This window comes from Leuciscus leuciscus (genome assembly GCF_965113295.1).
Source record: "Leuciscus leuciscus genome assembly, chromosome: 9".
NCBI lineage: Eukaryota > Metazoa > Chordata > Actinopteri > Cypriniformes > Leuciscidae > Leuciscus > Leuciscus leuciscus.
The window spans coordinates 35729660-35755057 of record NC_138733.1 but is presented as its reverse complement, the minus strand read 5'-3'; the positions used below and the strand labels follow the sequence as shown (position 1 = coordinate 35755057).

At 38.8% G+C, this 25398-nt stretch overlaps 1 protein-coding gene across 2 annotated transcripts in view; it reads left to right on the top strand.

Annotated features, from left to right (window-relative positions):
- The window catches only part of atg16l2 (ATG16 autophagy related 16-like 2), a 36078-nt gene extending 10683 nt beyond the window's left edge, over positions 1–25395 (top strand). For both annotated transcript variants that reach the window (XM_082180648.1, XM_082180647.1), the window contains 8 exons: positions 367–437; positions 2109–2180; positions 3117–3237; positions 3369–3474; positions 14640–14789; positions 15546–15593; positions 21702–21803; positions 24650–25395. In XM_082180648.1, coding sequence (XP_082036774.1) covers positions 367–437; positions 2109–2180; positions 3117–3237; positions 3369–3474; positions 14640–14789; positions 15546–15593; positions 21702–21803; positions 24650–24743 — 764 coding nt within the window. In that variant the 3' untranslated portion in view covers positions 24744–25395. The remainder of the gene's footprint in view (positions 1–366; positions 438–2108; positions 2181–3116; positions 3238–3368; positions 3475–14639; positions 14790–15545; positions 15594–21701; positions 21804–24649) is intronic.
- Positions 25396–25398: the final 3 nt, after the last annotated feature.

Genomic DNA, 25398 nt, shown 5'->3' with positions numbered 1-25398 from the left:
CTGCCAATGGGTTAAGATTTTTTTGCATTTGAATTAAGGTTATTTTTTATATTTGTAGATATTTGAAATAAAAAAAAATTACTAAAATGATGAGTAAGAAAATCGCTTTTTGCAGAGACCAGAATGTCACAATGCAGCACAATAAAACCCACTCCAAGCACTTTAGAAACCACAGAGAAAAGCTCTGGCAAACACCCAAACACCCCACCATCATGTCAGCACATTTTACATGGGCAAGCATCCCTGTGTGTAGATAAACCATGATCTCATGTGATGAGCTCTATTATGCAGTCAATAGACACACAACAGGATTTAGTGAATATTCCCAGGCTTGATGTAACATAGTGCAGTGTTTTGTTTACACAGGTACTCTTCAGAACAGAGGGACGTTAGATGGAAGTAATGAGGGCATCACCAGCATTGAGTTCGACCCTACGGTACAAACACACACACACACACACACACACACACACACACACACACACACGAACACGAACACACACACACACACACACACACACACACACGCGCGCGCGCGCGCGCACACACACACACACACGCACACACACGCACACACACACACACACACACACACACACACACACACTTGTACATCTATCTTTATGAGGACATTCATACACAATGCAATCTCTAGCCGCTTACCCATCACAACTAAGTGCCTAACCCGAACCCTGACCCTAAACCGACCCTTAACCTAATTATAACCTTCTCCCTAAACCAAGTCTTGACCCTCAAACAGGCCTTTAAAGGGGTCTCAGAAAGTGAGGACCGGCCAAAATGTCCTCACTTTACTCTCTTTATCCTCACTCCAATGGTCTAAAACTCAAACTTGTCCTCACAAAGATAGTTGTACAAGTACACACACACACACACATGAACACACACACACACAATTTTGTTTCATCACCAGTAGGTCGCACGTGCGCATTGAATTTGTTTTGCACTAATCAGTTGTTCCACAAGGTGGCAACACTGGCCTCTGGGCTGTTGTTACTGAACTCAAGAGACAGAACAGGAACAACAACAAAATACTGCTAAAACAACAGACACCCACATTGACAAGCGCTTGTGTGAGAAGGTTTATGAGATATCCGCAACTTTAGTTTAAAAGAATACAAATACATTTTTCAGTCTTAACTTCTGGAGAAAAATAGCGTAGACACTTGACAAAGATAAAACTTTCTAGAGCGCATGTCGAGCGCCTGTGTTTTGCGCGCTCTATGAAATGGAGTATGCTTTTTTTTATGCAAGTACTGACCACACAAATTAGTCCCTGGTTTAACCTGATCGCAAGCTTGTGATATGATGCAGCTTTTTGCTCTGCCATGTCATGCACAAAAGTAGTGCAACTGTTAATTGAATTCACTCCACGCACCCCATTTTATTGAAACTTCATAGGAAGCTACAAGAAAACACAATACATGTTTTATTTTCCATATTCAGACGTGATTATGATTTCTTAATGTAATGACTTTTAATAGAAAAAAAAAATCACAATTCATTTGAAAGTTTTCAAATTAGTCTTTAGAAAGCAGAATGAGAGCGATTGAAAGGGAATCATATTTGATAGATTTTATTAGCATTTTGTTATTAGATTAGAGCGTAGGTAGGATAGGTCTCGGCAACGCTGCTTCTGGCACGAGCGAAGGCTGACTGCTGAAACATGCTCAGAATGACAGGGATTAGGACCTCATGAAGTGAGGAGAGTCCTGTAACAGATCTAGACAGGTGGTGCTGGGGAGGAGGAGGGCACAAGAAAATTCTCAATGCACGTAACACTGAGATGGGGATGGGAATAAATAAGGAAAGACAAATCGATCGGATTCGCTTCCGGCTTGGAAGAACCAATCAGCGGCTCTTAAGATAAAAACCTCTGCTTTAGATGATCTGAAGAGCATTCCCGATGTCTTCTCTTGAGTCATTTTTAATTAGCATGTACCAATGTGCTGTTAGGACTATAAGAGCCCTCGAAGGATCTTTGTCAGCAATATAAGGATACTGTTCCTGTAAGGCTGTTGAGTTGATTATGCTGTGGTTGGTTATTTCGCTAATGCATTGTGGGATGTGTCACTGTGCTTTTCCATCAGGGCACTCGGATTTTAGCTGCGTCATATGACAAGTCAGCGCTATTTTGGAGGCTAGAGGACAGCGTTCCCAAGGTAACAGAGCTTCCCACCTCTTACCCACCCAAACCTCCCGTGGGTTAGTCTGTCTCTCTGAATTACTCCAGAGCATCATCAGATGAGACAGACCAGTATGAACCATTTTAAAGATGTGTATTGCTGTGCCTGCTCGGATTGCTTTGTGTTTTACATGACAGTGAGGCGTGCATGGGAGAGTTGTATGGGGAGGAATCAGCTTATCTCATGATTTTTGAGGCAAACAGTCTAGATGTGTGTCATTCTTACACTTTTTATGGCCCATATATGTCTTAATATATTGTATACAATATTAGCCTAATCTCACAATTTTTAAAGGTGGAAATCGTATTCGTTCTTTTAAGGAAATATAACAATTATGTGATCATAGAGGTTCATTTTTTTTAAAGGTGCCTGATATGCACTTATATAGAAATGTTTACTTAAATAATATTTTTTATAATGTACAAAGTTCAAAAGGTACTGCATAACAGGAATGACTCATATGTCCCATAAAAACTGTGTCTGAAAATGTACTAGCGAGACAGAAAGTGAGACAATAAAGAGGACAAATGAAAATGTTATGTTTTTATTTTCACAAATTTTAAGAAACACAACATCTGGAGTCTTGATAGAGCAGTGAGAAACATCATAACCTTTAAGAAAATGCTCCTATTTTCTTAGCGTCCAGATAAAATTGTAAAAATTATAAATTGTAATTACTTAAATTACTTCAGTGTCACATGATCCTTCATAAATAATTCTAATTACAATATTGTCATGAAATTACAAAAAAAAAAGAGAAAAAAAATGCAAAATAAACTTCCTAGAAATAGTCTTCATTTTGTCAATGCAATAAAAAATGTATTTCTTATTTATTTATTTTAGTTTGGGCTGGAATATGTCATGGAGATTCTGTTCACCCTCTCATTACCAAGTACTTTGCTGTTGTTGTAGGTTACATTGACGGGTCATTCTCGTAAAGTGACAGCAGCCAAATTTAAATACAGTCAGAGGCAGGTGGTCACGGGCAGTGCGGACAGGACCGTCAAGATATGGGACCTCCAGCGAGCAGCTTGTATGTAGAAATATGCAACAAATCGCTCATGCATTAACATTGAGACTTTTCGCATCTGTCTGCAATAAATTACTCAACATATTACCACATGTCAGTTACTAATTTCATAATTCTCTCTGTACTGCTTACAGGCATACAAACCATTGAGGTTTTGTCTTTCTGTAGTGATGTTGTGTGCTCCGAGTACCTTATCATCAGTAGCCATTATGACAGAAAAATACGGTTTTGGGACAGCAGGTAAGAACAGGGCAATTACAACACCACATCTTTCTGACACCATACAAACATGATATTAATACATGCTTATGAAATGTTACAATCAGTTTAGTCTGACTTAGCTAGACTTTGACTATTGGTATGAAGTGTGGTTAACATTGGAGCTTTTGCTATCTAAGGCTTTGTTCACACTACATGGATTTTTAAACTGACAGCATGTGTAAATGGCCACGGAGAACGTGATTTCACCAAGTAGAACATGTTCCTAGATCAACATCCTTGATGGTCCTGGAACAACATTCCAATCAACCAATCAGATTTGAGGGACAAGTTTACAGTTTATGTCAAGTTTTAGGTTTACAGCCAGGGTTATGAGTTATTCACCTACCATTTCCCTCTGATTTTAGGGATAACTTATGGGTAGGGTTAGGTTTAGGGGTAGGGATATATTTATGTTTTCATTTGGAAGGTTTAAACTCGGAGTTCTGAGAAAAAAGTCCGAATTGTGAGATATAAACTCACAATTGCAAGAAAAAAAAAAAAGTCACAATGTTTGAGAAAAATGCATAATTTCCTTTTTATTTTTATTCCATGGTGGAAGCTTCCATAGAAATTGGATGTAACCTTGAGCACAAAGCAGAATAAGCAAGTGTTCTGATTTACTTTCTTACCCGGTTTACAGTACATCTGGTATTTCGTACATCTTCATACATCTTCATTGGATCTCTCAATCTACACTACCAGTCAAAAGTTTTGGATTTGTAAGATTTTTTATGTTTTTTAAAATAAGTCTCTTCTGCTCACCAAGGCTGCATTTATTTGATAAAAAACAAACAAAGGAACAAACAAACAAAAAAAAACCCCAGTAAAATTGTTAAATATTATGACAATTTAAAATAACTGTTTTCTATTTGAATTTATTTTAAAATGTAATTTATTCCTGTGATCAAAGCTGAATTTTCAGCATCATTACTCCAGTCTTCAGTGTCACATGATCCTTCAGAAATCATTCCAATATGATGCTTTGATGCTCAAAACAAATTCATTATTATTATCAATGTTGAAAACAGTGTGTACATTTTTTTGCAGGATTCTTTGATGAATAGAAATTTCAATGAACAGCATTTATTTGAAATATAATCTTTTGTAACATTATAAATGTCTTTACTGTAACTTTTGATCAATTTAATTATATTATCAATTTAATTTAATTATCCTTGATGAATGAAAGTATTAATTTATTTTATTTATTTCCCCCCAAAAAAAAAAAAAAATTGTTTACTGACCCCAAACTTTTGAAGGGTAGTGTTTAATGTTACAAAAGATTCTATTTTGGATAAATGCTGTTCTTTTGGACTTTCTATTCATCATAGCATCATGAAATAAAAATGGAAATAACTGTTTTCAACATTGATAATGATGAGAAATGTTTTTTGAGCATCAAATCATCATATTAGAATGATTTCTGAAGAATCATGTGACACTGAAGACTGGAGTAATGATGCTGAAAATTCAGCTTTGATCTCAGGAATAAATTACACTTTACTATATATATTCACATTTAAAAAAACAAACAAACAGCTGTTTTAAATTGAATTGAAATTTTGAATTACATTTTTTTTTTTTTTTTTATCAAATAAATGCAGCCTTGTTGAGCAGAAGAGGCTTCTTTTAAAAACATTAAAAATCTTACCGATCCAAAACGTTTGACTGGTAGTGTGCATTTGGAGGTAAAGCATGTGACGACAATAGCATCTGTGGTGTAAACACTGTTATCACTTGTTATTATTCTGTTATAAGCACTTGTTATCAGATCACCTGAGACGGATATTGATGCCATGTGTAAAGAGGGTCTGAGTCTGCTTGTGTACACAGACCAGCTATTAACATTTCTTCTGGTCCTAGAGTAATAGCCTTTGAAATTTATCGCTGAAGGTGGCTTTGTTAAACAAGCGGTGGTTTGATAGCTTTGTAGCAATGTAAAAACCCTCACATCATAAATGTGTTGATCACTATAGTGCTTTTCACAGCAACCGTCCAGGTTTCCAGGGCTGACTCAAGAGTAGTTGGTGCAATTAAACGTGAATAATGAACTCAGCTGGCAGTGCTCGAACTGAGCTGTCCGTCACCACGTGTCAGGCTAGGACGATGACCTAAAAGAGTGTCGCCTCAGGTGTGTGGCGAGAGACGGCTTGTTAACGCTTTGGCGGTAATGCGTGAGATTGGTTTCTCCACAGGCCCAGTCGTATGGACAGAAACGTCCTCCACACGTGTCGACAGTTGATGCTCAAAGGCATTCGTGTTGATCTGCGTGGAATTCATTTTCCAGATGTGATTTTCTCTTTGGGCTAAATGCTTTGATGTTTTTAGGACGGTCAAAAACATGATAGTCCTTTAAAGGGATGGTCCATACGAAAATCCCACCACGGCATCCCAGATGTATGATATTCTTGCTTCAGATGAACACAAAAGAAGAATTTTGGAAAAATAATCAATTTCTATGAGTCCATATAATATAAGTGAATGGGTTCCCAAATGTTCATGCTCCTAAAAGCACATACAGCCATCATGACATAGACCCTAGTGGATGAATCAATGTCTGCTGAAGCCAAATCATAGGTACTAATGTTTTAGACTTTTTGACTATAAACCATTATAGACTTAAGCCCCTTTCACACAGAGATTCCGGAAAATACACGGATAAAGTGACCCGGGATTTGACCCGGGTTCGTTTGATTTTGGTCATTCACACTGCCAGTGATTTTCCGGAATCAGAGAGTGCGTTCACACACAACCCGTAAAAATGCCGTAAAGACACGTGACATCGATGTGACTTGTAATCTCAGCAGCGTCTTAAGTTTGCTTATGAGCTGCGATCTCTCTCTCGAGAAACCACGCCTGTGCATTTGTTTCTCTGATTCGATCATAAACTTGCGCATTACATACCGTTTCACAGCTGGAGAACGAGCCCGGCTTCAGCGTCATCACTACGACACGGCATTGTTACGGCTTTTGTTCACACAGCGCGCGTTCCGGGACTGAACACGGCAATGTTACTAGGTCCCGACCCGGCATCGATCCCGGCTTAAATCCCGGGTCGAGTTTGCGTTCACACAGAAGGCGCTCTGGCAATTTGCCGGCAATTTGCCGGGTTCAAAGCGCTGTGTGAAAGGGGCTTTAGTGTAAGCGTAAGCTCATTGTGAGGCTTGCACAAGAAGTGATGCGGAAGTGCAGAGGGCTGTCACTTATCAGGTTAGCTTCACAACACATTTATGTTACGTCAAGTGAAAACTCGTAAACCCTCTGGTGAATGTGTTCGACATTTAGATGGAAATGATGGTTTATAATTTAAAAAAAGTTCCAATTATTAGCATTATGAGATAATAAAATTTTTTGGGTGGACTATCCCTTCAATGCTCACAATCTCACAAAACCTTATAAGAATATGTTCAGTTCATATATCAGTTCAAAAAATCATAAGAAACTGTATTTTGTTTATGGAAAATGAAACCTGTTTGTTTGTTTTTTTAAGATTTTTTGATGGTTTACATTTTTTTTTTCATGACAAATAATAAGCAGATTGTCCTCCAGATGCAAAAAAACCCTCTATTTTTTATAATGCAAAAAATCTTATGTAAACTATAATATTTATACAGTTGCAATCAAAATTATTCAACCAAATTTTATGAAACCAATTCAACGAAGGCATCAGTAAATTATTATAGAAAGTTTATTAATACACATTTGAGTGATTCTGAGACTGTAAAGTTTTATTATTCAAAATTATTCAACCCCCAAAATTGTAATTATAGATGGATGGATGGATGGATAGATCCAAAACTTAAGTATTTTCTGAATGACTGTGATTGTGTCGTGAAGAACGTTTGCTTCACAGCCGTATCGCACGGCTACGAGTGTGATATTGCATTTATACAACAGCACAAGTGTGTAAATAAATAATAAACAACCACAGAGTGTCTTTAGAAACCCTCTTTTGTGCTGATCTACCTCCTTCCGCCATAGATATAAATCTCAAGTTGACAGTTTGACTGTTGAGCCCAAGCCTCCGTGTATTGTATTATGTAGAGTAGAGTATTATGAGAATTCTTCAGGTCAGTCTTGTATTCATAGTCACAAAATCAATTTGAATGTCCACTGAGGAAAGCGATGTATTTGTCTTCGTCCTTTTAACAGTTAAGGGGATTTCCGGAGCATGACAGCGATATAAACATATAGCACATTTTTGACAATTTGTTTAGACGTTTTCAGAGACGTGAGCTCCAGGGCGTCAGCGCCCTCTCAACGCTCATGTACCCGCAGAGAACAGCTTCATCTCGGACAGTCTTTTGGGAATATGCCTCTGGCTCTTATGTAGATAGTGTTTACACATGAGATAAAGTATTATTGATTTGGTGTATATCAAACGGGCAATTTTTGGTTTTATTAATCTAATCTTGTTCCAGAGCAAGTCAATTTGGCCAAGGGCAAAGTTAAGTTTCATAACTCTATATTTACATTAAACTTAAATCCTGTACTATAACTAGCGCTGCATTTGTACTTTTGTCTGAACTATTTGCTTGTGTTTATTTCCTATTGTTCTTTTTATACTTTTCTTATACTTTTATAATGGCTAATATTGTTTATTTAAATATTATTTTTCAATAAATAATATTTTATATAAATAGCATGCCGTATGTGGTAATGAGAAAGGGTCTGTAGGGATTGTGATTCCGACTTCAGTGAAAGGTACATTATCACACCGTTAGATGGCAGCAAAGACTGTCTTTATGAGTGAGTCAGTAGCAAAGACTTTTATATTGAAAGGACGAAACAAGGTTGTAAACAATAAGACGCAACTTACAAATGCATTGCATATCTGAGGTCTAAATAACGTATCGCCTAAAAACTCTTAAAACTACATTCTGTGACACAAGAACAGTAGTATTTGTAAAATGATGGTGGTTTGCTTGTCCACCATGACACTCGCTGTGAGAAATGCTGCAAGCGGTGAAACAAGGTCGAATATCACATGGCTGGAAAAGGCTCTCAGCCAATCAGAATCGAGAACCTTCGACGAGAACCTTTGTTATCTTGGTCGAGAACCTCAACGAATCGTTGTAAATAATATAATATAATATATGTAATATAATATAATATAAGGTTTTTTTGCACACATGTGTTTTCAGTTATATACTTACAGTATATACTTCTATTTAGAATACATTTTTGTTTTTAGCGAATCATGATTTATTCGTGAAAATGTCCGTACGCAGATTTCACGCTCAAATTTGTGCACACGTGTATGCTTGGTGACAAATACACTCTCCCTTTCTCATAACGCCATAATATTGTGACTCAAAAAGCACATCAACACTGCAATCGAGCAGCACTTTGTGACTCAACATGACAAAACCACATTGCTCATTATAATCAATGGTCTACTCTGAAAGTGACGTGACGTCTAGTCATAACATAGACATTACATGCAAAACATGACAGGAGACAAACTTGTCCACAACAACAAATATTACTCTGAATGACAAAAACACAAGAATAGAGCTACCGTTGTGGAAGAGTACTTCACTATGAGGAAAAGTAACTCAAAACGAATGTTTTTTTCATGCACTGGTTATTTTGGGCTATTTTGCTGTCATTGTCAGACAAGTGGAAAGAAAAGATTTACATATGTAAGTGTTTATTTTACTACGCTTTATCAATTTGCATCTGTAGATTTGTATTACAAACCATTTCTTAGTTTAAGGTTTACTCAAAGTTTTTTTCTCCCTCACTGAGCCAGAACTCACTTACACCAGACTTTCCAGATTTATTCATATCCATATTCTGAAGGTTTTTGTAGCGGGGTTTCTTCATGTATCATTCGCCTCATTTATATAACACATTATTCCTAAAAACACAGAGACATTTTTTTTTTCTGGCTGTGTACACAATTTCATGATTTATGAAGTGATAAAAAGAGATATCCAAAATCCCTCTTAAAAACAAAAACAAAAAAATAAAACCTAAATGTCAATAAAATGAAACTCAGAAATGATTTTTGTTCTGGAAAAGTATGCAAATTAGTGCATTTTTAAACATAACATTTCAGAAAATTTGTAACGCTTAAAAATTGTCTTAATGTACTGTGATTATTCAACTGGGTAAGGCGATATCTGTTATTTAAAATCTGACCCTTGTTGTGTCTTGACTTAAACAACAACAGCAAACAGGTGTCTTTGATTCATTACAGTGATGCCGTAACAACAGCTTACATCATTCGCTACTAAATATTAATGTTGTTGCATAAATCTTATGTCACACTGGAGCTGGTCGGGTTTTCTTAAACAAGGCTGCTTTGAAAATCACCTTGTAGCGGTCGAAGCAACCCTGTAATAATAATACAGAGCATTTGTTGCATAACCCTCGTTATTCAGCATCTCAGTGGATTTCGATTGCTCGGATTGGATAAAAGATGTAAAATAATAGTACCAAGGATGTCAGTCCAGCAAAGTTGTGCTCTCACAAAGCCTCACGGCGAGCGTAATTCACGAAACGTACAAATATAGATGACGCCACAGAGGTAGAAAAAGATCCATTATTTACACCATGTCTCAGTCCTTGACATCTCTCATTCACTCCCAGCAACCACAGCTTTCAGCTGCCAAGGAGCCGACGGCTCGCTTGTCTCCTAGCAACTGTCAGCCCACATAATTGTTTCTCCTCTCATCTTGTTGTAATTGGATTTGTGCAATATTATGACATTTGCGTTTTTCTCCATGCAATGCTTTGACCTTTTTTTAATCTTTTGGAGAGAAGATTTACTTTCAAGTGGCAATTTAATGACAGACGTGTTCAAACATCTCTTGTATAATATGCATGCACACAAGATCACATGCCGCTTTAAGAGGCAATAAACACTAATGCCTGTCTCTGCTATTGAAATTCAAATCATTGTCTTGTGCAAGCGCTCAGAAAGACGAGGCTCCTCTGGTTTACAGAGCGACACCTCAGATGTCTTATATGTTAAAAAGCCTTGAGATTCCAAATCTTTCTCCTTATCCTTGTCCAAATGATAATTGGTTAGAATATAAAAGGAAAGAGCAGACTATGACCTCGGGCTGCACATCTGCAGTCGCCTCTCTTGTCTTATTAAGTCCATCACTCATAGTGTAATGAGACAAACTATCATGACATCAGTTTGCTTAAACTCGATGGAGAGCTGCAGTTGACAGATTTCAGACTTTCACATGCGCCTTCAGCATCATGGTGCTTGTCCTAATATGCAGTACGCAAATAATATGAGGCCAGATGGCAATAATGACAACTAGTGGCACTTTTCCCAAACAGGAAACACTGTGGTGTCTTTTAAAAGACACAAATGCCATGTTTTTGTGCTGATTCAAATGAGTAAGTGAAAAGAAATGAGCTACTTTATGAATAATACAAATAAAAAAAACCTGGATGCTGCATTAATTGCTTTCCCTTTCAGTCGGTCGCGTTCAATGTTATGTCAGAATGGAACTGACAAATTGGTTTCTCGTCTGAGAGCCTAATCACCTTTGAGTGTAAACTAAACGAGCCAATGCATATTGGCGTGCGATATTTGCATCGCGCACCCCACTCCGCGGGTATAAATACGGAAGCGTGTGCAATCGCACATTCAGCTTTTCGCTTCGGAGCCGAGCGCAGAGCAGCTGATCCTGCCCCTCTGGTCCCACTTGTATGGTCTCTTTTTCGTCCCCGAGATTGGTTTGCAGCAATCAACTTGAAGGACGTGTACTTTCATGTCTCGATTTTCCCTCGACACAGACTATTCAACATTCAACGGGCATGCAGCTTCGGGTGTTTGGACGGGACCCCAACTGCATTGGCACATCAACTGCCTCGAGTTGCTAGCAGTATGGCTTGCGCTGGGACCTTCTTACAGCTGCTTCTAGGCAAGCATGTACTGGTCTTACACAGGTAGACCTGTTTGCCTCTCCGGACACGTCCCACTGCCAGTTGTTTTACTCCCTGACCGAGGGGACCATCAGCACGGATGCACTGGCACACAGTTGGCACCGGGGCCTACTCAAGTATGCGATTCCCCAAAGTGAGCCTACTCGCAGAGACATTGAGCTTTCCTGTAGCCCAAACAGTATAGCGTTGGCGCTTGCAACGCCAAGGTCATGGGTTTGATTCCCAGGGAAAGCAAGAACTGATAAGAATGTAAATGTGTACCTTGAAATGCAATATAAGTCGCTTTGGATAAAAGCGTCTGCTAAATGTTTAAATGTACAAATGTAAATGTACATTGTGCAAAGTCAGGGAGGATGAAGAGCAGGTCTTGCTGTCTGCGCCCTGCTGGCCCAACCGTACCTGATTCTCAGAACTCATGCTCCTTGCAACAGCCGCTCCCTGGTGCATTCCTCTAAGGATGGACCTGCTTTCTCAGAGACGGGGCACCCTATGGCACTAAATACAAATACCGCGTCCAGACCTCTGGAACCTCCACGTGTGGTCTCTGAACAGGACATGGAGGACTTAGGTGACCTACCCCTAGTAAGGATGTGTACCGAAACCCGGTATTAAACGGGCCCCGGTGCTGAATTATGAAAGACCGTTGTATCGATAAGCTCGGACGTTATCGGTTCTGCTGTTTTTACTGGAGAAATGAATACACTTATTATTTATTATTGCTATAAAGATGTTATCTTGCAAATTTTATCTCGCCAGGCATTTCTATTTATAATAATAATATTAAACCATTTGTTTGTGATGCATTTTTGCTATTCGTAGTTCAGAAGAGGGAGAGAAATATTTGAAATAACAGCATGCACAACACGACTTCTGCTTAATGAGTGACGATGGAGGACAGAACTAAACATTTAAACGTATGGTTAGTGGTTACACTTTAGATCTGTGATATTAATAAAATTTTATTTTAGATTTAGATTTTGGCTTCCAATGATTATAAAAAGAAGATATTTGAGGTAAAACCATTAAAAACTATAGCCGCATTCTGTCTAGCACAACTTCCTACCTTTCACAGCAATGCACTGTAATTTCTCCCTAAAACTCATACTTAATGTCAGTCTCAGTACAATAAGTGCTTGTTGTAAAATGCAGTCTCTAGAGTTGTTAAATTGCAGGACACGTTTGATTATAAAAAGAGCTATTAAAAGCACAAAAATCTGCGCAAGAGACTCTGTTCCCATGCGCCGCGCGCTCCGAAACAAACTGCAACCGCATAAAGCAAATTATACTTTGGGTTTCGTGTGCGTGTGCTAAACGATCAAATATACACAAAAATATGTAAAAATGACCTGCTTGGAGATTCACTTAAAAACTGTTTATTCACTTTAACACATCTGACGAAACGTGCCAGGAATTTGTGCCGGCCAACTCTCACTTTATCCCAAGACCCCGGCCCGGATACATGCCCAAGGTTCCCACCATTCCCTTGTAGGAAGCAGACCCAGTACCAAACCCAGGGCGAGCCATCGCTGATAGATATATGTAGAGCTGCGGGCTGAGCGACACCCAACACGTTTGCCAGATTTTATAATCTTCATGTAGAGCCAGTGTCCTCCCGTATACTCGCCTCGAGGAAATTCCTCGTGACAAAGTCCTTGCCTCAAGCAGCCAGTAAAGACCGGGGGATCCCTACGGCGATCCCATATGTGTATCCTTCCACGGTACGGCTCCCCTGTCAGTGAGTCTGTGTCTTTTCCTTGGCAGACCCCGCTCTGCCATCTCTGCCAGTATTGACTCCCCCCTAACTAGGCCAGAGCTACCTCAGAGACCTTCATTATGTAGCACTGCCTTAATGGCCAGTCCATATATGTAACTTCCACATGTCACCTCCCTACGGGTAGGATGTGGTCTCGATAGAATTCCTTTCCCGTTGGAAAAGACACGTTTTCCAGTGTTAATAAATAGTCTCACTGAATGGGTCTGAAGGAATAGCAGTGATCGACCTTCTCTGCATAAAGCCCTGTCCCATCTTCCACCCCAGTAGGTCAGATTCAACTTTAATGTCATTGTGCAGAGTACAAGTACAGAGCCAATGAAACACAGTTAGCATCTGACCAGAAGTGCAAACAGTAAATATATACTGTAAATGAATAAATCTAAACATATGTATAAAATAACATATTATAGGAGCGCAAAATATAGGATATACAGGTGCAGAGACCAGCTCAATGCAGTTGTCTAAGCAACTGAGAAGGGGAATCAGGTGGCTTACGCGGAGCGCTGGAAGGGGTGCAATGGTGGCGCTCTGGTAGGGATCCCAATTCGTCAGTTCTGACATAACGTCGAATGTAACTGACTGAAAGGGAACGTCTCAGTTACGTATGTAACCCTTGTTCCCTGAAGGAGCGAAAGGAGACGTTATGTCCCGTCGCCACAATTGCTGCACCACCGCTGAGCGGCCAGGTCATCAGCTCGGCTCCTCAGTGAAAACCTGAATGTGCGATTGCTCGCGCTTCCGTATTTATATACCAGCAGGGCAGGGTGCGTCATGCAAATCTTGCACGCCAATGTGCATTGCCTCCTTTAGTTTACACTCAAAGATTATTGGGCTCTCAGACGAGATCCCAATTCGTCAGTTCCGTTCTGACGTAACGTGTCCGAGGGTTACACACCTAACCGAGACGTTTTTTAACATGTTAAAAAGCAAATAGAAATCACATAAATTATTGCGCTATTGTTCCAGCCCTATAAAAAGTGTCTGCCTCTTACAGAACATTAAAAATATAACAGCTTTTAATTGAAGACATTAGCTACTTTACAAATGCTGCTCTAATTACATTAATTATTTTGAACATGTTAAACAGCAAATAGTAATCACAGAATTAATAAATCAAAATAAATAAAAGTACAGTTTTGAATTGGATGATCAGGGTTACTTGTAAAGGGTATGTAAACTTTGAAAATTATTTATTTGTGTAAATTGAGTTATTATTTTGCCTTGTGGACTGTGTGTTAACATTTTTACAAAACATGTTTTGTGAAACAGCTTGTTCAGGACAGTATTAAAAAAATTAACATGCCATTTTATTATACCTCTTATTTTGTTACCCTGCAAGTGGTATGCAAACTTATTTAATGAAAAAAAATGTATTGTTATGTTTACCGTGTTTAATTATAAGTTGCACTAAAATATAATGAAATTTGGTAAATTAATCCATGTCTGTATTCCGTAGGGCAGCGACCTGCACGCAGGAAGTGCCTCTTCAGGGCATAGGGACGTCGTTGGACCTCTGCCCTAACCACAGGCAGTTGCTCAGCTGCTCCCGGGACGACATCCTGCAGCTGGTTGACCTGAGAAAGAGTAACGACAGGGTGGCCTTCAGGTAGAAACACACATCTGAGACGAGGTTGTGCACAGGTGGCTGTGATTTAATTTTTTTTAAACTGCGTACCACACACAGAACTGAAAAAGATTTTATTCAGAGTTAAAAATGAACACTGTCTGAGCCCCAAATACAGTTAAACCTGCATGTAGCGAGCAAATAAAACCCCCACCAGTTAGTGAATAAGTTTACAATACAGATTGTTTCAAAGCAGCTTACAGGACTAAATTACATTTTAAAATATATTAAAATATTTCATAATATTACCTCTTTTCAATGGTAGTGTATATGATATTTTATATATATATATATATATACTGTATTATGACAGATGACTTCTAAATACACATACAGATTCAGCTCTACAATAAAAATGCTTTTTAATTTGTTTAAATTATGGAATAAGAAACTGCCTTCTTTTAAAGCCACTGCAATTACTTTGAAATAGACTCACAATATTAATTTAAGTTCCAAGAGAGAAAAAAATGAATTGGTTATTTAAAGCATGAATATTCAATACCCTGATACAGCTGTGGCTGCCACAGCCCTTTCAGCAATATCCTTTGTTTAAAAGCAAGTCAAAATGCAATTACAAGGATACTAGTTATATATACAGAACATGGCCAGAAGTATCTAAAAAGTGTATATTTACTGTATATAAAGCTGAATGAGCTTTATTCGTGATTCGTTTCGTTGTTCAATTTACAGAACATTCAATCATTTTTCATTTTTTTTTGCTTGTCTTTGTTGTTTCAGAGCAGAGGGCTTCAAATGTGGAAGTGACAGCACCAAGGCCATCTTCAGGTGAGTGACATCAAAAAGGACGCTATGAGCCGTCGCTAACCATCTATCAATATGCGCAGTAATAGGACATGTCTGTGCTATGTCTCATTCGAGATGGCATGCGTTGTGATGCTTACAACCCCTGAAACGTACCACTGTGCTGTCGAGCGCTTCTGGCATCTACATCAACCCTGACTTTTTTTCTCAGTCATTGGAGAGGTCATGTGGATTTACACATAGATGGAAAATCCAATCCTAGTACCGTAATGAACGGGGAAAGACTCTGACCCTCTGAGTAAAGATAGCTGGTGAGATGGATTTCATTTGTTAGTCTTGTCACTTTCTAGTTTCAGCAGGACTCAAATCTTATTTTCTCTCAGGTAAAAATCTGTATGATTCTGGCTGTGTTGTTGCATAATATTTTCAAGTGAATCTCACAAAACTTGTGCAGGTGATATTTCACCTCAAAATGAAAATATAAAAATATAAATTTTACATGAAAATTAAGCCTATTTAGGATTACTGTAGTCTAAGGAAAAATATATAATTATATTATAGATTATATTAATTATAATATTATGTACACTACAGTTCAAACATTTTGGGTAATATGTTTTGTTTAGTAAAAAAAGAAGGCTCTTCTGCTCACCAAGGCCTCAGTTATTTGATTAAAAAAAATACAATAAAACTGTAATATTGTGAAATATTACTATTCAAAATAACGGTTTTCTGTTTGAATAATTTTAAATGTAATTTATTTCTGTGGTGCAAAGCGTAATTTGCAGCATCATTACTCCTTCAGTGTCACATGATCCTTCAGAAATCATTCTAATATGATTATTAGATGCTCAATAAACATTTATTTTTATTATCAATGTTAAAAACAGTTTTGCCCTTGTTGTCGTAAAACACTTACGACAGAAGCTTCCCTCAACCTTATCACCCCCGGCCTGAGATGTGGAAACTGTGGGTTTGGCCTCTGAGGGAGATCAACATACTTTGATCTCTTAACAATTAGGTTTTTGAGACCATCCTGAACTCTAGAGTACCCTCCACAAGAAAACTTTAAGTCAAATCACCTTTATTTATATAGCGCTTTTTACAATACAGATTGTTTCAAAGCAGCTTTACATCGATAACAGGAAAATAATGCAACAGGGTTTGTTTCCAGAAGAAAATAGCGTCACAGCTTAAGTTCAGTGATGATTAATTTTGTTGTAAAAAAAAAAAAGAAAGAAAGAAAAGTTATTAATTTAGTTAATTTATATATAGCCACTTTGGAGAAAACCGTGATGTCATCATCCAGCTCAGTTCAGTTCTCATATAATGGTGTCAATGCAGGCAGATCAATAATACTGTTGAATATTAACTTAAATGTCCCCAACTAAGCAAGCCAAAAGCCAATGGCGACTAAGGTGAAGAAAGGCGAAAAAGGCGACAATGGCAAGGAACCAAAACTCCATCAGGTGACAGAATGGAGAAAAAAAACCTTGGGAGAAACCAGGCTCAGTCGGGGGGCCAGTTATCCTCTGACCAACGAGCGAATGAAAAGTGTATGATTATGATTCAGTCAGCATTATAGGTCAGAAGTCAGATTGGTTTGGAACATTCAGAATATTATCCAGTTCCATCTGGTTGAAGATCAGAGTCACGCCGGGATGGAGACGAGTTTGTTGAGGATCAGTGCCGATGGCTGTGGTGTCGATGAGGCCTTACAGGGGAGAGTCTAGTTGACACAACCTCTGCTGACACTTCAGGGATGCGTTGTGGTCGTGTCTAGGCACAGGTCCACCATCTGATCTGGATACGACAGTTAATCTCGGATATTACAGTTAATTGGATATTACAGTTAACCTCGGAATAAACAGAAAGACTAAAATTAGCGTAGATGCCATTATATTTATGATGTAACGAGTACATCAGGTGTTATAGAACGTGTTCCCGGTTCCGGCTGACCTAATCTATGCAGCCTAATAAACTTTACACCTTTAAGTAGAGAGTATTCACTCATTCACTCATGATTCAGGCAGCATTACAGGTCAGAGGTCAGATTGGATTGGAACAATCAGAATATTATCCAGTTCCATCTGGTTGAAGATCAGAGTCACGCCGGTATGGACGGGTTTGTTGAGGATTAGTGCCGATGGCTGTCGTGTCGATGAGGCCTTACAGGGGAGAGTCTAGTTGACAAAACCTCTGCTGACACTTCAGGGATGCGTTGTGGTCGTGTCTAGGCGCAGGTCCTTCATCTGATCTGGATACGGCCCGGATCCGGCTGATTACAGTAAACCTCAGAACAAGCAGAAAGACTAACATTAGCGTAGATGTCATTCTTCTTATGATGTAACGAGTACATCGGTGTTATAGGAAGTGTTTACAAAAGAACCAACTGGTTACAAAAGAAGGATAGATCTTCATTTATTATTATTTCTCCACAGATATTCAGTTCCTTAAGGCCAAATGGCTTGTGCTTGTGATTACCTCATGACCCTATGCATCAGGCATTTTCCTTAGGGCTGCTAATAAAATGATAAAACCACACAAAAACTTTAAAATTAAAACAGAAAATATAAAAATAAAATGTAATTCAAAATATGAACAAAAACTATAATAGTATATCAGTGATACTAAAATAAAACTAGACAACTGACACTTTTTCCAGTAGTATTTTTCAAATAAATTTTTTTCTATTGGGATTAAGATAATGAATTAATAAAATAATAATTAAAGGTGCTCTAAGCGATGTTGGGTGACGTCATTTCTTGTTGACTTGTAGCTCGACCCTCCCTCCTCCTCATCCCGTCCCCTTCCCCTTCCTTCTGTGCTTCCTGAAAAAGTCATGAATTCAGGAGAATATGATTCTAATGCTAGTCGTTGTCGTTGTCTAGGACATCTCTCCTCTAGCTAACTTCCCTCTTCATGCTTCTCTCTCCTCCACTCCCCACACCCCCCTTCATGTGCACGCGCACTAACCAAACAACCCCCACCCCCAAATCATTCTTGTCAGTTATTGGCTGGAACACTGTGTTTATGTTTCGTGGTCCAGGCTGGGCCAGTTTGTTTTTCTTGCCGTGTGTGGAGCCTGGGCTGTCTACAGAAACCGCGTTTTTTACAGTGTGTTCAGGGGACAGGCAGCTTGCGGATAGTGAGGAAATGTTTGCTGTATGTAACAAAAAATGTTTCAGCCTAAAAAACGCGTGACCATCGCTTAGAGCACCTTTAATAAAAAGAGCACTACAATATAAAAATGCTTAGTTTTTTTCAATATATATATATATATATAATTCAATATATTTGAAACATAAACAAATATATAAGTTGTTTTACAGTGTAGGGAGATTCAGTACACTGTAGTGTTTTAGGAGTGGACTCTTGCAATGGAGCATTTTTATCCAGAATTATATCCATGGTAACTGCGACTTCTCTGATTGGTGGATATGTTTCCAGAATTATGGCTAGTGTAGTTCTTAAATTATGCCAAGATGAAATCACATTGGCTTGCAGCTCCTCCAGAAGCTACAAATCAGATTTTCTTGGGATTTTTTTTATTTTATTTTTTACATCTGGAATCTAACTTTATATTTCACATTCATATTCTTTATGCAAAATATGATTTCTTATTTTGCTCTGTAGATTTGGTTACATTGCCAACATTTTTGTTGTTGTGTTCTTCTAGCCTAAAAAAAACACATTACTATTATTTTAGTACACATTACTACAGATGTATTTTCTATAATCCTAGAGCTTTTGCAGCCCTTATCCTTGTGCATAGTGTGACCCTGCAATTTTCTCAGCATTGTTAGAAAGTCAATGCAACACGCTCCATATGATGTGAGATGAGAACTGAGTCTAACAGATGAGTCTTTTTAGCACCTCCCTGCATAGACATATACACTGTTTCCATGGAGACAGTAAGGCCAGAACGCTCTGTGGCTTTTATTTCACGGCTAGATCTGACATAAACATTTCAAAGGGGAGCGAGAGCCACAAGCAGGAACTTAATGGTCGCTTAATCATTCATCAACACCTTCACCCTGCAACATTTTCCCTTGTGCCAGGCATATAACTCAACATCTTCCCCATTGGCCAACACTTTTCTGTTAGGCTGCCCACTGGCGTTAAGAAACAGTGTATTTCACTCAAACTAATTGTTGCACATAGCATATCTAACTATACTGAAAACATTTACAGTTGTTACCTTAAGGCACTATTTCTAGCTATTCTGGACCTTAAAAATGACTTTTGTTGATTTATCCTGATTTGTTCAGGTTAATTCAGACATAATATTTTCGTCTTAAAACAAATTCATTTAATTGTTACTATGAAGTAATTTTGTTATCTGGCAAAACATTTTGCAGTGTGCAAAGAATGATGAATCTGTTAAATCTGATCATACTGTCGCGGTTCTTTTATGTTTACACTTTGCCGTTTTCCCGCCTGAGTTTGTAACCATGGTTACTGATTTGATTTCGTTCAGCTGTTCGTTATTAATTACCTTGGTTGATCTGTGTATATAAATTCCTTTGTTTTCAGTAATCATGTGTCCTGTCTCGTCAATGTTATGGTTGTGTTTGCTTGCCTGCCTCTGATTGGATTTACCCGTGGTTACTATTAAAGACTGTATTGGATCTCTATCTTCTTCATTGTGTGTGTTACTATAGCCTGTTCATGACAGAAAAACGCACCAAATTAAAGAAATGGACTATGCTACAGCTTTCACTTCCCTCGCCAGGGAGGACTTTCATTCATGGATTGTTCCATTCACATTTGCACACTAGCCCAATGATTTAACTTAGATGACGGAACCCTGAAGTCACTATTTTGGATTGGGGCTAACTATTTGTGCTAGAGAACAAGGAGGGAGGTCATCCTACGCTGTCTGGAGAGACTCTCAAGGCATGGAGATGATGCCAGAGCCATCCGCAGACAGGGATTTTCTGCCTGCCGCGATGGAGGAGCCTTTGAGGATGACCGCGCCGACCATTGCCATGGAGCTGAAGCACCACAGTGAGTATGACCAGATGTGTGACTCTATCTGCGCCTGGAGCTCCACCACCATTGACTCTGTCACCATCAATTAGCGACATGGCTCCTCCCTCTTTTGATGCCGCCATGGGTTTCCATCCGGGCTGGGCTCTGGGATTCCGCCAGTCTTCTCTCTGGCTCCTCCAACCTTCCACACCACCCTGGTTTCTTCAGTTGTCACCTTTCCTGGGTCCCCATCCTTCACCAGAGCCCCCTCCTTCCTCTGTCGGCACATGGTCGCACCTTTCTGAGAGGGGGTGTACTGTCACGGTTCTGTTATGTTTGGACTTTGTTTGCCGTTTTCCCACCTGAGTTTGTCACCATGGTTACTGATTTGATTTCATTATTCTGTTCAGCTGTTCCTTATTAATTACCTTGTATGATCTGTGTATATACTGTAAAGTTCCTGTGTTTTCAGTTCTCATTTGTCCGGTCTCGTCTATGTTATGGTTGTATTTGCTTACCTGCCTCTGTTTGGATCCAAGACTGTCTTGGATCTTGGTTGGCTGACATGTCTTCGGAGGGCGCGCTATGGAGAGAAGGTGGTCTAATGGAGTCTAGCAGAAGTTAGCGAAGCTGAAATCGCTTACAGTACCTTTTGAAGTCAGTGTTGTGGAAAAAAACTTCAAAATTGTGTCCAGATGGTTATTGGCTACAGTTTATGGCTCTTATATAGGCAGCTATCATCTAAGACAGCAGCATCCTGTCTGAAATGGAGCCTCAACTGATTTGAAACACTCAACATTGGACTCTATTCTCATAGACTCCGTCCCCCATCTTGTTTTCTTTTTTCATTGTGATCACACACTCAGTGCCATGTACAATGCCATGTCTAATTTGTCCAAAACTACGTATCTTTGAAGGCAGCATAATTTTTGCATAAAATAAAAAGAGCTACTATGCCTTAAAGTGCATTCTTGGAAGGTCTTTCACTTGGTTTAGGAACAGACTTTAGATATGTCTTGTATAAGTTCCTGACATTTGAGTGAATTTGATCAGATCACTTGCCTGAGGGATTGATACGGCAAGAGAGAATTAGTTCCAGAATAATGTGTATCAGTCTGTAGTCATCAGTCACAATTGTGGGTTTTCTCTCTATTTCAGTCCGGATGGCAGTTTCCTGGCAGCTGGCTCTGCGGACGGTGCCGTGTACATATGGAATGTGAACACAGGAAACCTACAAAAACGGCTTCCAGACATGCACAGGTAACTCCGAGATGGGCCACCATGGTCAACTAATCAACAATACTTTTTTTGATAAAGTATGTTCTGTATATAAGTTCTGCAACATAGTTCATATCTAATCTAGATATGTCATTCTATATATTGTATATACATTATATACATTATAAACATTATAAAAGGATACATACTCTATATAGACAGTAAATTCGATCTCAAAGCAATTAATTAGCAGAACTGATGTCATTAAGGACTTTTCTATACTGCTGAACCAATGTGGTTCGAATGCCGGTTGCTCAACTAAGTTATTACGTTTTTTCCAACGATGCGTAGTAGTTAAGGTGCGGTCACATTTACCCGTTGCTCTGCAAAATTTTGCAGGCAAATTACAGTCATTTCAGTTGGTATCTACGCATTTAAGGCGAAAAAGTTACCATCTGATATAGTTGGTCATGTGAATTTGCTGTTCTGACCAGTAGTAAGCTGCTTGGTTTGAAAGTGACTTCAGTGTGAGTTATGCTTTATACATTGCTACACTATTGACAATAGACAGTGGACCTTTTTTGAACGTGACATTTTTAGTGAGTTACACCACTGTACAAGATTCATTCAGATTAGTTTTTATTGTAAGTCACTCAAATAAGCCATCATTATGTCAAAATTTGTCATTATGACTAAATTAACCCTAAAGTCTGACAGGTTTTAAAGAAAGATTTTCAGCAAATATAAATTTTTGGCAGCGACTATTTGCACTAAGTGAAAATAGCATATTTTCTTAGCGATAGATGCTATTTACACCAAGGAAAAATAGCAATAGCTGCTATTTACACTGTTTAAATAGCAACAGAAAATGCAACCTTTAATGACTTCTGCAATCTCAAAATGATTCAACCCCCTGAATAGAATCCCTCATAACAGCACACATCTGCAAAACAGGTGTTGTCTCAAACATACCTGATGCAACTAATCAAGGGCTTCATTAGTTGCACCAGGTGTGCTTGAGCTAGAACACATGAAATATCTGAACTGGCTAGGTTTGTTGAGTGTCACGTTTGACTGCATGTTAGAAATATGGCTAAGTCAAAAGAATTGTCCAAAAAGTTAAGAGAAGATTTCATCACCCTTCACAAACAAGTAACAGGATACAAAAAGATAGCGAAGGCACTTAATGTTCCTAGAGACACCATTGGAAGCATAGTTCGGCTCCAATTTGCTCAAAATCATATAAATAAGCCACAGAGGTTTTGGGATTCTGTTCTGTGGAGCGATGAAACAAAACTGGAACTTTTCGGCTCTATGGATCAGCGGTATGTCTGGAGGAAGAAGAATGAAGCATATGCTGAAAAGAACATTGCCTACAGTTAAGCATGGTGGGGCTCGGTGATGCTCTGGAGCTGCTTTGCATCCTCTAGCACTGGAAACCTGCAGCGTGTGGAAGGCAAGATGGATTTATTGAAGTATCAGGATCATGCCGTCAGTGAGGAAGCTGAAGCTTTCAACAGGACAATGATCCCAAGCATACCCTAAATTCCACTAAGGCTTGGTTGCAGAAGAAGTCCTGGAAGTTTCTACAGTGGCCATCAGGTACTGACTTGAACCCCATAGAAAATCTCTGGTGGGATCTGAAGGCGGCGGTTGCAGCATGCAAGCCCAAGAATATTACTGAACTGGAGGCCATTGCTCATGAGGAAACGCTGCCAGAAGCCGGTGTCTGGTTATACATCTCGTTTGCAGCAGGTCATAACAGCAAAAGGGTGTTCTACTAAGTACTAAATATGCTTGACATGAAGGGGTTTAATAATTTTTGAGACTGCAGAAGTCATTAAAAGTTACATTTTCAGTTGAATTTGGGGAAACCACTTGAAACATTTGTTGTGTTGAGCAATTTCAATTACTTTTGTTTGATTTGTTCCCTGCAAACAGCTGCAAGCCTGTAAATTTTGCCAATAAGCCTGATTTGCAATTTTACAACTATATTTACACTAAGTGCAAGTAGCAATAGATTATATATACACTAAGTGAAAATAGCAGCATTTTCTTAGCTATATGCTATTGACAATAGGCGAAAATAGCGATAGATTCTATTTACACTGTGCAAATAGCAGTATTTTCTTTGCAAAAAGTGTAAATAGTAGTTAGATGCTATTTATACTTATAAATAGTGGCAGATACTATTTGCACCTCAGTGTTGTTGTACATTAAACGGTATGCAATAATAACATAAGAGTGTAAATTATCATATTTATTAAAATGATTCAAAATGGATGCCACCTTATTGGGACAATAAAGCCCCCCCCCCCCCCCCCCCCCCCCCCACACACACACACTTTATTATTAAATAACCATTAGACACTTAATTTCCACTTTTCTAACATTTTCTTCATTTTTATTGAAAATAAATGCCTTTCCGATCTGATATGTGATGGGAAAAGGGAGTAGAGCGAGTTCGGAAAAAGGCAGATTCAAACTTGGGTTGATTTGCGTCACAACTTCCTGGCATGTGCCTTACCCCTACACTATTGCTACTGTTGACAATCCATCGTCTTCCTTTAATGTGTCTGCCCAACCAGACGTCAGTGGGTGGAGTTAGTGTAAATAGCCTCTGCCAACAAGGCGGGCTATTTACACTAAGTGTAAATAGACACTCCGTTAACTTAAATATCTGTCTGTTTCTCACACATAGCTATATCTTGGTATTTAGGATGACATTAGAATAATTGGAATCCATAATTTAATTGTATGGAACACTTTTATGGGGCTTTTTGTGTCAATAATTCCACTTTTGCAGATTTTTGTGTGTGTGGGATGTGGTGAATTATCTCTTTAATTTCGCCTTTAAATTGAATTCTAAGATTGAATTCTTTTTGCAGTGCTCCAATAAGCGCTGTAGCCTGGTCGTTGTCGGGCGAATACGTGGTAAGCGTGGACAAGAGCCGTCGAGCTGTGCTCTGGAGTGATATCTGAGACCAGACATGGGCTCCCTTTTTCCATCTTATCAACTGAAATCACTCCTGGAAATGCACTCAGGGATGTCATCACAACACAACCTTGTTGGGAAAAGCTCACACTCTGCACTCCGTCAAGAGCACGACCCTCAGTGTTGTGACAGTCGTTGTTACTAAGAAGCCGTGTCATTCAAAAGCACAAACAGATGTGCTAATGTTACAGGGGTCTGGCGACTGTCGAGCGGAGCTGTCTGGGTTTTGTTTTGAAACCTTGTTACAAATGAATTACTGACGCAGGACGTGGCGAAGCATTTGTAGGCCTTCCCGTTGCTTGACTTCTTACTATAATTGCCAGCCACTTTAAAATCTGAGATCTCTTGACATACACCAGATATTTCAGCCTCTGGGATTTGATATCAAAGGGAAACATGAACAAAATGGAACCAACCAGTTTTAAGAACATGACAGCACATTTCTGAATATGTGGAAACTCAACCTGAGCCTATTCGCATATCAGTCCTATTTTTAGAGACCAAAACACACACAGAATTTTCAATGCCTGGTTAAAGCCCATTGTATATTGTCACACAATGACCTTGATTCTTGAATGCAATGCAAAAAGAGATATAAATATTAAAAAAGTGTATATATATATATATATATATATATATATA